At 42.5% G+C, this 15,114-nt stretch overlaps 1 protein-coding gene across 1 annotated transcript in view; it reads left to right on the top strand.

Annotated features, from left to right (window-relative positions):
* The window catches only part of LOC147446445 (uncharacterized), a 52,066-nt gene extending 41,617 nt beyond the window's left edge, over positions 1 to 10,449 (top strand). Inside the window, exons 2-4 of the mRNA XM_086526231.1 lie at positions 9,133 to 9,383; positions 9,464 to 10,242; positions 10,316 to 10,449. Coding sequence (XP_086382357.1) covers positions 9,133 to 9,383; positions 9,464 to 10,242; positions 10,316 to 10,369 — 1,084 coding nt within the window. The 3' untranslated portion in view covers positions 10,370 to 10,449. The remainder of the gene's footprint in view (positions 1 to 9,132; positions 9,384 to 9,463; positions 10,243 to 10,315) is intronic.
* The last annotated feature ends 4,665 nt before the right edge of the window (positions 10,450 to 15,114 follow it).

Here is a 15,114-nt window from a genome sequence, read left to right as displayed (position 1 = left end):
TCGTATGTGTGTCGACTATAGAGCACTAAATAGGATCACTATCAAGAATAGGTTTCCCGTTCCAAGGGTAGAAGACCTATTTGATAAGCTACAAGGATCGACCTACTTCAGTAGGATTGACCTAAAAAGTGGCTATCATCAAATAAGGATAGTTGATCAAGACATTGTAAAGACCGCATTTCGTACTACATTTGGTCTTTACGAATACATTGTCATGCCTTTTGGCTTGACCAATGCACCAGCCACATTCAACCGCTTGATGGAGAAGCTGTTCAGGCCTCATCGAACCTTCACTGGAGTGTTCTTTGATGATATTATCATCTACTCTAATTCATTGGAGGAACACAAGCAACACCTCCAGGTAATATTTCAAGTTTTAAGAGAGAATAAACTTTATGTTAATCGAAAGAAAAGTGAATTTTTCTTGCAAGAGATTCAATATTTAGGTCACATTATCTCTCAATATGGAATCCAAATGGATCCATCCAAGTTAGAGGTAATAAAAGGATGGCCTAAACCAAGGAATCTTCATGAACTAAGAAGCTTTATAGGTATGTGTGCATACTATAGACACTTCATAGAAAAGTTCTCACGAATTGCAGGACCATTACATGACCTAACAAAGAAAAATGTTAGGTATACGTGGTCTGCTAAGGAGAACAATGCTTTCGAAAAGCTTAAAGAAAAGCTTATCTCTCAACCTGTGCTTACACTACCGGATCTCTCAAAACCATTTGAGGTCCAATGTGATGCTTGTGGTGATTGCCTTGGGGCTGTTCTGCTCCAAGAAGGGCACACCATAGGCTATGAGAGTCAAAGGCTCGACCCTGTTGAGCACGCTCTAGGCATATACGAAAAAGAACTCCTTGCATTTCTACATGCCTTAGACTCATGGAAGCACTATTTATTGGGGACTCCTTTCATTCTACGAACGGATCACCAAAGTCTTAAGTACTTCATGACGCAGACCAAGCTTTCCGACAAACAAATGCGGTGGGCAAATTTCCTTTCGCAATTTCATTTTCATATTGCTCACATTGCTGGCAAGCATAATCAAGTAGCCGATGCACTCTCAAGACGACCGAGAGTGAATGCGGTTTCCATAGCAACTCACAATGATCTATCTTCAATGATAGATGAGTATGCTATTGATCCCGATTTTAGAGATGTGATTTCAGCCCTTGCATTAGGGAAGAAAGAAGAACCATTTACTTTACAAGATGGTTATCTTCTCTATGGCAATAGACTATGCGTTACTAACTCACTACGTGAGAAAGTAATGTATGAATCTCATGCTCCCCCATATGCGGGGCATAGAGGGATTCAGTCTACCCTAAAGGGAATTGAAACATATTTCTATTGGCCTACCATGAAAGTGAACATACACGAGTATGTTTCCAAATGTGTGGTATGTCAAAAGACAAAATTTGATAGAGGGAAGCAACTTGGATTGCTTCAACCCTTGCCAATCCCTAATTCACCTTGGGAGAGCATATCCATGGATTTTATCTTTGGATTGCCTAAGTCTATCCATGGGAATACGGGAATATGGACGATAGTAGACAGGTTCAGTAAACAAGCTCATTTTATACCTGTCAAAAAGACTATCAAAGCCCATCAAATGGCAACCCTCTTCATTTCACAAATTTTCAAGTACCATGGCTTACCAATGTCCATAGTGTCGGATAGAGATCCTAGAATGACCAGTAATTTCTGGAAGGGTCTCTTTGAGAATTTAGGAACAAGGCTAAACTTCTCTTCGGCCTATCATCCACAAACTGATGGCCAAAGTGAAATAGCTAACCTAACCATTCTTGATCTACTAAAAGCCTATGTAACGGAAGTAGATCAAAGATCCCAATGGGAGAAGTACTTACCCTTAGTAGAGTATGCTTACAATAACACTGTACATACTTCCACAGGAAAAGCACCTTTCGAGGTAATTGAGGGAAGATCAAAAAGTCCCTTGCTACTTAAGGTACATGGGAAGATCTTCGCTGCAGATGAGTATAGCCGAGACCTACAAGAATCTTTCCAAAAGATTAAGGATGCTATCTCTATCTCACAGCAAAGGCAAAATGCTGCTGCTGACAAGCACAGAAGAGCCCAAGCCTTTAAAGAAAACGATTGGGTCTTGTTAAAGTTTCCCAAGGCTCGATTAAGGCACACGACGGGCAAGAATCCTACGGGCCACCAAAAGTACTATGCTAAACTAGCAAAAAGGTATTATGGTCCCTTCCAGATTCTTAGGCCAATCAATGAGATGGCCTATCAACTTAAGTTGCCCAATCATTGGCTCATACACAATGCTTTTCATGTGAGCCTATTAAAGCCTTACAAAGGAGAGCCACCTCAAGAACCAACTATTGAAGACCCACCGGAGATCGAGGACCACGAGGAGGTGCTGCAGCCCGAGTCCATTCTCCGACATGAAGACAAGGTATTAAGAGGCGGTAAGACTATCCGACGATATCTTATTAAGTTTAAGAATTATCCTTTTGAAGATGCTAGATGGATGCAAGGCATACAATTAAAGGATAACCTAAGCCTTGTCAATGCTTACAATGCTTCCCAAGAGTAAGCAAATGTACAAAATGTTAAAAATGAACAAAATTTTTGACTTATAAGACTCTCTTTTTCTTTATTTGTGCACAAAAATGAAGTAGTATGCATGCTTAGATCAAGTTTGCGGAGACGACGTCTCCCAAACACCAAGTAGAGCTTGTCACTCTACTATGGAACACTGATAGGACTAATGTGCAGACATGCTTGCGGCAGCCTCAGGCTCTCAAGCGCCAAATGGACTAGTCATCCATTATGGAATGATGTCGTAGGGTAACATAGGGATCCTCTACCCGCTAAGAAAAGGACTCATGCATATGCTTTATCTTCTCTACACCATAGTCGAGGACGACTATGATTTCAAGAGAGAGGTAATGTCATAATAATCAATATCTAATTCTCCTAAATGATTTTCTCATATTAAACTGATCATTTAATGTGGGGAAGTGCCAAGGGAGAAAAAGCTAGAATATTGGTTAAGCTAGCAGACCGGCCACAGTAGGGATCCAAAGGAGGGAAAATAGGGATCCAAAGGGGGGGCCATCTGCAAAAGAGCCATGTGAAACAATGGGCCAAAAAGACCCTAAGGTTCAGCCCATTAAGACTTCCAAAATGCTAAGGTTTCAAAATTCAAAGGTTGTGTCCAAAGGTCAACCCTAGGGAAAATTGGATGCTTTGGTGTGCCCTAAAAGTCTTTGCACATCCCTACATGGGAGGGGGCGAGCCCCAAAGCTAGGGGATGAGAGAGAAAGCCACACACACACACACAGGCTCCCTTTACACAAAGGGGATGAGGGACACATGTTAGCTCCCTAGGCCAAATGCCCACAAGGTGTGCCCAGTTCCTATTGGAAGACCCTTGAAGTGGACCAATGAGAATTAAGCTAGAGTAAATATAGTTTAATTAAGTTAAAAACATTTAATAAAAGAAACCAATGAGAATTAAGTCTCCTAGAAGACTATTGGGCAGTCTCCCAAGGGGTCCAATGAGCATTCAGGAGCCCCATGGCTTGCCTGATTCCTATTGGCCAGGAGGCAAAGGGGTCCAATGAGAGTTTAGTTTAATTATTTAATTACCTAAAGCTCTCACAAAAGGGGAAAGGGGGACACATGTCAGAAGGCTATCACTTATGCTGCTTAATTCCTATTGGCTTGACCTGGGGAGGTCCAATGAGGCAAAAGCCAGACTTATTTAGCAGCTAGGGCTCGCCCAAGAGAGGGGGGGGGCTGATTTTTGCTTGGCATTCACACACACACACACACACTTGACCATGTGTGAAGGAAGAATACTCTATCTCCTCCCAAGCTTTAATGGAGAGCTCATCACCTACTCCAAGCTTGTGAGATAGAAGCCTACATCAACACTCTCTTGGCATGTGGATGCAAATCCAACCAAGAGCCAAGCTTCAATGCATGCTCATCTTCTCTACCAAGCTAATTACTAAGCTAAGCTATGCTAATATGAGTGATTATGTGAGGAGATGTACATCTTTCTCGTAAGATACTTCTTTTTCCTCTCAATCTACTCTCATACCCTGCTAGCTCTCACCATCTTCGAAGGTGTGTGAGGTCTTGGGTCTGAGAACGGGGATAATTCAAGTTGTGTTTGATTAAGTGTTTTGCTTGGTGTATGAAGCTTCCATCTTCATTGCACTAGCTAGTCTTGAAGGAACACAAAGAATTGTATTGTACAATGTCTCTCTTGATGGGAGAAACCATAATACAAAGCCTTTTGGAGGGGGGACCGGCTCCATGCAAATCCGGTCCTCAACTGTTGTCAATAGCTTAATTTCTCTCTCTTTTGAAAGTATTGTCGATGCTATCTAACTAGGTGTTATGCTTTTTGTTGCTCTCTCTCTCCACCCAAGCACTCTTGTAATTCTCATTAGGAATCTATTCTAATGAAATGCCCACTATGTTCATGCTAATTTCCGCTACACATAAGATTCTAGGCCATTAAATGTTACAGGAGTCATGTACACGTTAGAGTTGTGTGTGTACCTTAACGCATGTTCTAACCATTCAATGACTGCATTGTACGTTCTCATCCATGGGACTCCTAAACATATTGATTCTCTGATTTCTCCGTCTTTCATTATGAAAAATTGATGAGGGCAACTATTTCCATCAAGATTGATTGGTAAGTTTACTAACCCCATTGTTGGCATTGTTGCACCGTTTGCCACTTGTAGATCACGTGTGGATTGCACGAGGGGTTCATCTGTAATTATCCTGTAAGTGGAGAAGTTGACCGCATTAACTCTTCCACCTGTGTCAATTAATGCTCGCTGATACCTTCCATGCGAGAGTTTGACATTGATTCGAACATCAATTCCGGTTTCCCATTGCTCATCAGTTTGAATGATAGATAAAGGAATTTGAGCCGTGTCCGCTGGCGGAGGAAGTCTTTGTTGTTGTAATGTTTGTTTTCTTTTTAAAATCGTGACTTTGGCCTCTTCCTGCGCTTGAGCTTTTGTTTCTTTTACTTTTTTCTTGCGCTCCTTCGCAGCGTGTATTTTGGCAAGCATCTCGGTGGTTAGTGGCAAGTTGTATTTCTTTAGTCTGCAACCACTAATCCAGTTAGGCATTTACTCTCCCTCTAATGTCGCAAGTTTGATGGCACCGCTAGATGATATGTCAAGAATCACGTAGGGTCCATTCCCTCGCTTTTAGAGTTTTTGGGAATGTTGTTTTAGGGTATACATTAAGACGTAATCCCCAATAGCAAATTCCTTGCTGATTACATGTTGATCAAAGAATGATTTCATGTTTCATTTTTGCACGTAGATTGATGCAACGGCTCTCAATCTAGTTTCATCCAGTTTTTCTAGGACATCTACCTGATTGGATAATTCATGGCCCGTCCATTCTAATTGTTTAGCGACTCGAAGTGTGGGAATAAGGAATTCAAGTGGAAAAATCGCTTGCATTCCATAAACCATGTTGAATGGAGTCGTTCCGATGGATATTTTGTAAGCTACTCGATACGCCCATAAAGCCGAATGCAGCTTTTGATCCGAGTCAGCTCTCAATTTGCCGACAATTTTGGTGAGAATTGTCACCAAAATTTTATTCGTACTTTCTGCTTGGCCGTTTGCTTGTGGGTGATAGGGGGCGGACTTCCTATGAATTACCATGAATTCGTCCAATAGGAATTCGATCACTTCATTGATGAAGTGAGTACCTCTATCGCTCACGAGCTCAATTGGTAAGCTACATCTGGTGAAAATGTTCTCGTACAAAAACTGTGCTGTCGTTTTTGCATCATTTCTGGCTGTTGCTTTCGCTTTCACCCATTTTGTTAGATAATTTGTTGCCGCTATAATGTATTGAGCGTGCTTTTTATACCTCGGAGGCGCTATCGGTCCTACAAAATCTATTCCCCATTTTGCAAATGCTCTTGCCCCCATCATTGGCCTTAAGGGAATATCGTCTCGCGTTCTCGGAATTTTCGTTTTCTGGCACTCATCACATCGTTTCACAAACTCTTCAGCGTCCATGAATAGTGTAGGCCACCATATGCCTGCAATAAGAATTGCTTTGGCCGTTTTGTCAGCTAAGAAATGTCCACCAGCTTGTCCGCTGTGTGCTTGCTCTAAGATAGGAATGTATTCCTCTTCAATCGCGCACATTCTCAATTGATGGTCCTTTCCCCTCTTGTAAAGAGCGTCCTCAATCAGTACATAGTTTTCTGCCTCTTTCATGATCGTTTTGATTCGTGATCTACTCATCCCCTCAGGCAGTATCCTGGTGGTGAGGTATTCAATGATGTAGTTACTCCATCGGGGTGCTACAGACAATCTGAATAGAGTCGTGTGTTCTATTGGCTTTTGAAGCGTGCATTTGACACAAGATTTGGCATGTATATGAACACTATGTTGCATTTTTTTCCAATACACACCCGTTCTCATCAATCTCTGGTACAATTCCCGCTCACTAGATTCAACACAAAGCCTAAGGATTTGATCCGTTCCCTTTTTGTATAGCCTGCCCGCCAACATTACCAATGATCTGGATGCTGCGATGGTAGATGATTGTCTTGTCATATTCAAAGACCCGATAGTCAACAAAGGAATTAAGTCCTCGCTCCATCTTGGAACCATTTCTATGTTGAAAAGATATGCATCTGGCAGATCATCATCAACTCCTACAGGGTTTTCTCCATGCATCATTCTAGATAAATGATTCGCTCTTTGGTGTGTAGTACCTTTCTTGACCACTACTGTAAAATCAAACTCAAGCAGTATGATGAACCATCGAACAATCCTTCCCGTACTGCAAGGTTTGTTTACTAAATACAGCAGTGCTTGGTGATCAACGAAGAATACAAATTTATTGGAAAGTAAGTAGTGTCTAAACTTTTTCACCGCATAGACCATACCTAATCCCTCCCTCTCAGTTGTCGTGTAATTCTTCTCTGCATTGTTCAATTGTCTACTGGAGTAACTTATTGGAAAATCCATGTTGTTCTCTCCAGGTTGTGCAAGTATGCATCCTATTGCATACATTGATGCATCCACGTGAATGTGAAAGATCTTTTTCCAATCTGGAGCTTTCAATATTGGAGCGGAAATTAATCTCTGCTTCAACGTTTGAAAAGCTTCCTCGCACTCTTCTGTCCACTCAAATTTAGTTATCAGCGCGTAAAGTGGTTTTGCAATTATAGCGTATGAGTAGATAAATCTTCGATAATATCCACAATGATCCATAAATTCCTGTACCTCTTTCACCTTTACTGGTCGTGGTAGATCAACAATGACGTTGATCTTCTCCATGTCTGTTGAAATCCCGTTTTTGGACACTATATGTCCCAGTATTTTTCCCTATCTTACCATGAAGACGCATTCTTTTGGATTCAGGCAAATCCGATACAGCGTGCATTTTTCGAACACCTTGGTCAAGTGCTCTATGTGCTCCAGTCTTACAAGGGAGTGAACGCACAAGTCATCCATGTAAATTTCTAAGAATTGTCTTAGATATTCTTTAAAAGCATGACCCATTAGCCTCTGAAATGTAGCTGGTGCATTTGTTAGGCCAAAAGCCATTACGCGGAATGCAAAAATACCCCATTCAGTTGCGAAAGCTGTTTTGTGCTGATCCTCTGGCTTTATTGCGAGTTGCTTGTAACCCGAAAAGCCATCTAAGAAGCTATAAGCCTCTTTGCCTGCTACCCTTTCTATTACATGATCAATAAAGGGTAGGGGATAGTTGTCTCGAATTGTAGCAGCGTTTACTTTCTTGAGATTGACACACACTCTCAACTTTTCGTTTTTCTTCGGGACCACCACAATCGGTGAAACCCAATCGGTGTGCTCAATTTCGTAAATAAATTCTGCCTCCTTAAGTTTATCTATCTCCTCCTTGATCTTTTTAGCAAATGTTTCATTGTAAGTATAGGGACGTTGTCTGCTGGGTTTGGCGTCATTCTTAAGGGGTATCGTGTGTTGACAGATACTGGGATCCACCCCCTTAAGATCCTTGTACGACCGCGCAAACACATCTCTATACTGCTTAAGAGTAGCTACCAAAAGCTTTTCCTCTTCTTCAGTAAGATCCGTGGCAATATATGCAGGTTTTGGATCTTCTCCTGGCTCCGCTAGATCTATTCGTTTGGCTTTTTCAGGACCGTCGTACGATGTACCTGGTTCTTTCAATTCCCTCATAGGTTGTTGCACTATGATTTTCCTATCTTATATGGTATATTTCTTATAAAGGGATGGTGCATCTATCTTGTCAGAACTCGTGTCCTCATTCGTTCCAAAGTCGGTCGTCCATATGTCTCTAAGGGTTCGCTTGAGCTTATTGTACTCTATTTTCCTTTCTGTTTTGGTCATTCCAGACTATGTTTTCCTCTCTTTTTGCGACTTAGTCATCCGCTTTTCATGTCTGTTCTTCTTGTTGTTTTTCCATGGTTTAGATTTGGTAATTCGGCCAGTGACCTCGTCTTTGACACAATCCTCAGCTTTGACAAGCTTTAGATATCCCGTTCTGTCATTGACAAGAGGCATCGGATTATGCTTATTCGCCCTTGATTTTCTGGTTCTCTTGGATTTATACCGCTCCTGTCGACTAGGTTTTTGGTTATGAAACTCGTAGAACCTGTCCTGTCTCATCCTGTATTTCCCGTTCGTCTCTGATGCGCTTGATCTTTCATTAGGAGAAAGTTGGACTCACTTTTTGGCCTTTCAGTTCTAGAGAGAGAGTGGCGCTCGACCAATGAGGAGGAGGCTAACGTTACGTTGACAATCGACATTTTGGAGTCAAGCTCTTTTTAAAAAAAGGGAGAAAATTTTATTTTGGTTCATCAATTTGCACAATTTCATGCTTTCAAGGCATAAATGCCGTAAGTCGTACTAACTATGTACCGAGGAATTTCAGAACTTTCATTGAAGAATCTATCTAGTACTTTTTTCCCGCCCAAATATGACTTTGAGTAGCTCTACTTCCCTCTCAAAACTTCTTCCCTTTTTTATATTTTCGCTAACCTTTCTGTGTATTCATTCTACTGCAAATCATGTCTACTTCTCGAAGGCCTAGCACTACCATTGACTCTGTTAGCATTTTTAACAGTTATACTACAGACAATCAAGCATGGATTCCATCTCGTATAACTATCGGAAGTTGGGTTCTACTGCAAACTAGGAGGAGGAAGAGGAGGCAACGCAATGATTTCGTGGAGGCTTTCAAGGGTCAAGTTAAAGAGTTTAAAGTGTGTGCACAAAGCAAGCGGGTGAAAGAGGTCCTCATACAACATGCTTTCCAGCATGCAGACTTAAGGTTGCAAACATCTCCTCCAAGTTTTCCAAGGCATCGACCCAACTGTAAGTTATTTCAGCATCTCGCTCAGTGCATGATTATATTCGAATATTAAGTGGTGGATATCATCTTTGGTATGTTTCAGATATTTATCCATCGAATAGGACAGATTGGCAACCAGTTGAGAGTATAGTTGGGATTTTTTATGCTTTCCATGCATTTATTGGTGAGCAAATGTACCGAGGAAGACAACACAAGGAACTTGCAGATAATGGAATTTTCTTTTATGATATGTCATATGTGGAACCGAGAACTTCCATTGGTTGGGGTCATGTAGCTCCTTTGTCACTTCCAACCTTTGACAGCAAGGATTGGTTCCTACCTACTTTGCAAACTAGTGAAAGCTTCAGGAATAAGTTGTTTCAGGATATACAAAAGTCCCTCAAGTATTCAATTGCCACAAAAATAGTTCGGCTCGCACTATTTATGCCTCTTGAAGTGTTTGCAGTTTTTTTCTTCGATGAGCAAATAAGAACTACCGCAACAATGTTCATTTGCAAGTCTGAGAGCTGTTTGGACTTTTTAGATGATAAGTGGGATAGGAAACAATCACATAACAAAATCTGTATTTTGCAAAAGAAGTCCATAATTTGCAATTTCATTATAAGCTCTCAAAATATCTTAGTATCGTTTTACTATATTAGATATCATCTTCTTAGTCGGCAGCTTATTCCACTCGACCAAGATACAGAGAACAGCCTCGAGAACAAACCTTTCTCAATGGAGCTCTACTTTCGAGACAACCTACTTACTGTGATGGAGACAATGTCAAGCACAACTCTGGCACAGCTCAGGATAGATCTTACATGTGAAGAACTTCCACTTTTGCCGGAATTGTATGCATTCAGTCTCAACAATAGAAAGGTGCTTACTAAATCGATAAATTTTGATTGTCTTTAATATATTATGACTGAATCTAACTTTTTCTTCTTTTCAGATTCCAAGGCGCAAGGAGAAAACAACATTGTGCAAGGAGTCCACCGGAAGCTAGGTCACATACTTTGTGCACGCAAAGAGCTTTGATGCCATGCAAACCATGATGTACTCTTCAAAATGACTAATGCAGAGATATTTTTTGGCGTTCAAACAATGTTTCAAAAATGTACATTTTCAATGTTTCAAAACTTTACATATTGTGTTGTATCTGTCAACAGTAATTTGCTCCCTTTCCCAACTACTATCCTCTCCCCCGGTTTGTGCCACTCATTCCTTGTCCTCTCCCCCGGTTTGTGCCACTCGTCCCCTGTCCCCTCCCCCGGTTTGTGCCACTCGTCCCTTGCCCTCTGCTCCGGTTGCTGCTACCTCTGCCTCTGGGGACGCTGGTCTCGTGCATCCTTTCACGTCGCTCAAAATCATGGGCCTCTTCCATGGCTTCCCATGCTTCTTGCAACTGTGAAGCTTCCCACTGTTCTTGCTCTTGCGGTCGACGTGCAGCCCATTCCTCTACTTCTGTGGCGTCCGCATAATATTGGTTTATTGCTTCTTGCATATTTCGAACTTCTTCTTGAGTTTGATTGTGGCGTTGGGTCATTTCGTTAATGCGAGCCTCTTCGAACTCGTCAGCTCTCGCCGCTTCCTCTCTTGTGCGTCTATTTACCGAGATTATAATATGTTGGATGGCCATTACAGAAAAATGTCGCACATTGTTGTTGGTGTAGTTATGTAATCGAAGTTCCTGTAGAAGCGTGATACAGACATCTGTTGCTTCATACATACATTGCAGCAAACAATAAAACAGCAGATTACTTACGTTCGGTATATCCATAATTTGACTGATGAGCAACGCGGAATTTAAACAGGTTCGCCAGCCACAGCTATAGTCATCAGTCTGCGTGGGCACGGTCACCCGTTCGTGCTTGACTACATTTCCTAGATCATGTTCTAACAAAAGATGCTCTACACAACATACAAGTTTTTTCGCGGCACTACATACATAACCACTTGAGTCAGCAACACATTCCAAAGAGACACTACACTGCTTTCCAAATGTACCCAAATGGACCTTACGTTTTTACACGACCGTGATACGCCCTGCTTTGCCCGAAGTTTGCATAGTAAACAATCGTAGCTTCCATGTCAAATAACATCAGACTCCAATGATCACTACAAAGACACCATCAAAGATGAGGAGAGATTCGCAATGCAAGATGTTTTTTACAAGGCAAGAAAATACTCACGATTGATTGTACGCAGTGACCAGAAAGCGTGCTAGATCAAAGTTGACTCTGCTAAACCAGTTCATCAGACTCAAAAAGGAATATGATTTGTTCTACAGATAAGGCGATATCAGCGGATCTATTACGTATACTTTCTCTTGAACCTCAGGGGGCAGAAGCGAGACAGCGTGGCTAACATGAACAAAAGTCAAAAATTAGACTTGAACACCAAGTGAGTCAATACCGAGCGAGTGGGGCAGCTATCGAATTCCATACGCCACTGATTCGCTTGGTATTGACCATTGTCTTGGCTGAAATAAAGAACTTGACGACAACCTTAAAGACATGGTTCAATACTGAGCGAGTCAGCGGCGGATTCCAATTCCATAAACAACTGACACGCTTGGTATTGACCCATGTCTTTAAGGTAGTGAACCATTATAAAGAAAAACTTGGCACCGGCCACAGAGACATGGGTCATTACCGAGCGAGTAATACCAAAATTCAATTTCATTACCCACTGTATCGCTTGGTATTGACCCATGTCTCGGTAGAGACCCATTTAATGAGCATAAGAATTAAAGAGAATGAGAATTACCACAAAGCAAAATTGACGACCTCATTTGTTGCGAGCGAGTCCATGAAATTGCGCATGCACATGAAGTCTACTCTATCGAGGTTGGTAATGCAGGCCTCCTCTGACCTTGTAGGCAGCTGTATGTGCGCATGCAGAGGCGCGGAGCTCAACAAAATATCCATCACTGAAGAATTCCACGAGGTAGTCCTCAGCAATTTCTTGAAGGCAGAGGAGTGCACTGCTGGCCCATCGCATGCCGACTCTCCACTGCTCGCAAATCTCCCGCACTGCTCGCTGGAAAGGGAGACGTGGAATAGCAGGTTGAACGTGTCGTTCTATCTTGCGCAGTTCTTGTACTACACTTCTGTGCATCTCATATCGGCGTCTTCTTGCTTGAGCATTCAAAGATTCACCTGTTGCCCTCCTAGCGTAGGCCTTAACACGAGGCATCTCTAAAAATACAATAACACCAAAAGACAATTCATTTGTCAGCACAAGGGACTTCAGATTTAAGGAAAGGTCAATACCAAGCGAAAAGATAGATAGGAAAGAGTTGCCTTGCCTTATTCACTCGGTAGTGACCTCAGAAAATAGTAATGGTAGACATGAATTATATGTACTGAGGTCACTACCGAGCGAATAGGTGCATAGGAAAGAGTTTGTCTTGCCTTATTCGCTCGGTAGTGACTTCAGAAATAGTAATAGCAGATATCACTTACATTTTTTGAGATCACTACCAGGCGAATAGGTTTGCAACCCCTGCAAAGAAATACCTTATTCGCTGAGTGGTGACTTCAAAAAAGTGTACAAGCAAGCGAACAGGTTTGCATCCACTTATACAAAATAGCAGTGTGAAGGAGATCTTAAATCGTTGTGGTTCTAACTGTCATGTCGTTCCCTCCGATCACCTCCGCTAATATCGAGGGGATGATACCATTGATTCTCTCTCCTACGTCCACCTCTCATGAAACCTCATGGCAGTACCACCCTCTCATAAAACCTCATGCCCAAGCTCTGCTTTTTAGGCTTGTCTGAAAGTCTATTTAAGAAGCAGTTGTTTCAGAACCTCCCTCAGGGTTTCGCAGAACAACTAAAAGAAGCTTAGGATAGTGGCGATGCCTTTCCAAGGTATACTCCCGCAGCGCGAGCAACACCGCATCCGGGCCCTCCTCATGAGGTCCCCCCTTGGCCCTCCCCCGATGTTACCTTTAGTGTTTTCGACCGACACACCTCGGGAGTGGCTGCTGTCAACACGGGAGTCTATTCTAGAGGTAAGTTACTGGTAATTCTTTGCTTTCTGCTCCCAATTTCCAAGCTCCTAGTTTGAAGAGCTTACTTGCTAAATGCTCTGTGTAGGATGCTAGCCTGAAGCTGCAGCAAATCCTGATCGTCAGGCAGAGGGTCTCAATCCTTAAAAACTCTCTAGAATCAAGAAGGCCTGAAGACATGCAGCGATTGCTCGTCGAGAATGGCTCTATGGAGGCAATCATTAATTGGCTTTAGGAAATGAAGGATGAAGTGCTTGAGCTAGCCAATAAATATGAGGAGGCCATTAACTTTGCAAACATGCTTTGCGAAGGGATAAGCTGGCTGTGAACCCTAAACCCCTAAACCCTCCGGAAATTAATAGGCCACTCTTTGTAAAGTCTGAAGTGTTTTCTAACTCAAACCCGGTGTTCAGTTGTAATTTTGTTTCTTTCTTATAAAATCAAAAGGCGTATTTTGCAAAAGAAAGCCCTAAATCCGCAACAAACAGGGGTTACCTTCCCCTTACTTGCTTAATATTGACCTCTGTACTAGCAGACATCACCTAAATTTTCTTTTGGTCAGTACCAAGCAAATAGGGCACTTCGGACCAGGTGACCTTACCGTATTCGCTTGGTACTGACCAACTACAACAAATTAAAGGGCACGAGACCTAAATCAAAAGGCATATTTGGCAAGGAAAACCCTAAATCTGCAACAAGCAGGGGTTACCTTCCCCTTATTTGCTTAGTATTGACCTCTGTACTAGCAGACATCACTTAACTTTTCTTTTGGTCAAGACCAAGCGAATAGGGCACTTTGGACTAAGTGACCTTACCTTATTCGCTTGGTAGTGACCAACTACAGCAAATTATAGCGCACGGGACCGGAATCAAAAGGCGTATTTGGCAAGGAAAACCCTAAATCCGCAACAAGCAGGGGTTACCTTCCCTTTATTTGCTTAGTATTGACCTCTGTACTAGCAGACATCACTTAACTTTTCTTTTGGTCAATACCAAGCGAATAGGGCTCTTCGGACTAAGTGACCTTACCTTATTCGCTTGGTACTCACCAAATACACAAAATACAAGTGCGCAGAAGGGTAGTAAGTAGCATACCTCTTCACTGTGTGTAGAGTTCCGCGTCGCTGAAGCACTGCAGAACAAGAGTAAGAGAAGGAGGATGCGCGAGAGTAAGAGGTGATGGAGTTTGCTTACCGCGTGGCGTCGATGGGGGTAGAGTTAATTAGAATGATGCGTAGTAGAGGACGCGAAAAGAGGCAGAATAGTTGAAACTTGAGATGTTTGGCGGGGGTAATGCCTTAACTTAGAATGCTTACCTCGGGGAGGGTGACAACTTCACTTATGCGCGAGATTGCGGTTGGTAAACCGTACTGCATGGGAATCTGAGACCATTTAATACTGGTTGTCCTTGAGAGCGCAGCCCACGTGCCTTTTTGAGTGAACGTTAAGGGTCAGACAGACGCCAATCGCCCTTGCAGTCACCATCTCCATCTCTATCTCGCACCTTCTGCCTGGCCAGCTCTCGTGCCTTTGCCTTTTCTGCGCCCTTCTCCTTCGCCATCTCTCGTGATCCTGCGTTTAGAGTCAGACGCTGATCGCCCTTGCATTCGCCATCGCCTTTGCCTTTTCTGCGGCTTTCCCCTTGGCCAGCTCTCGTGATCCTGCGTTTAGATTCAGACGCCGATCGCCCTTGCATTCGCCATCGCCTTTGCATTTTTTGCGCTCTTCCCCTTGC

Source organism: Adiantum capillus-veneris, chromosome 12 (assembly GCF_014529385.1).
Source record: "Adiantum capillus-veneris isolate H3 chromosome 12, ASM1452938v2, whole genome shotgun sequence".
Taxonomy (NCBI): Eukaryota; Viridiplantae; Streptophyta; class Polypodiopsida; order Polypodiales; family Pteridaceae; genus Adiantum; species Adiantum capillus-veneris.
The sequence above is the reverse complement of the archived record's forward strand: the minus strand, read 5'-3'. Positions and strand labels throughout refer to the sequence as shown.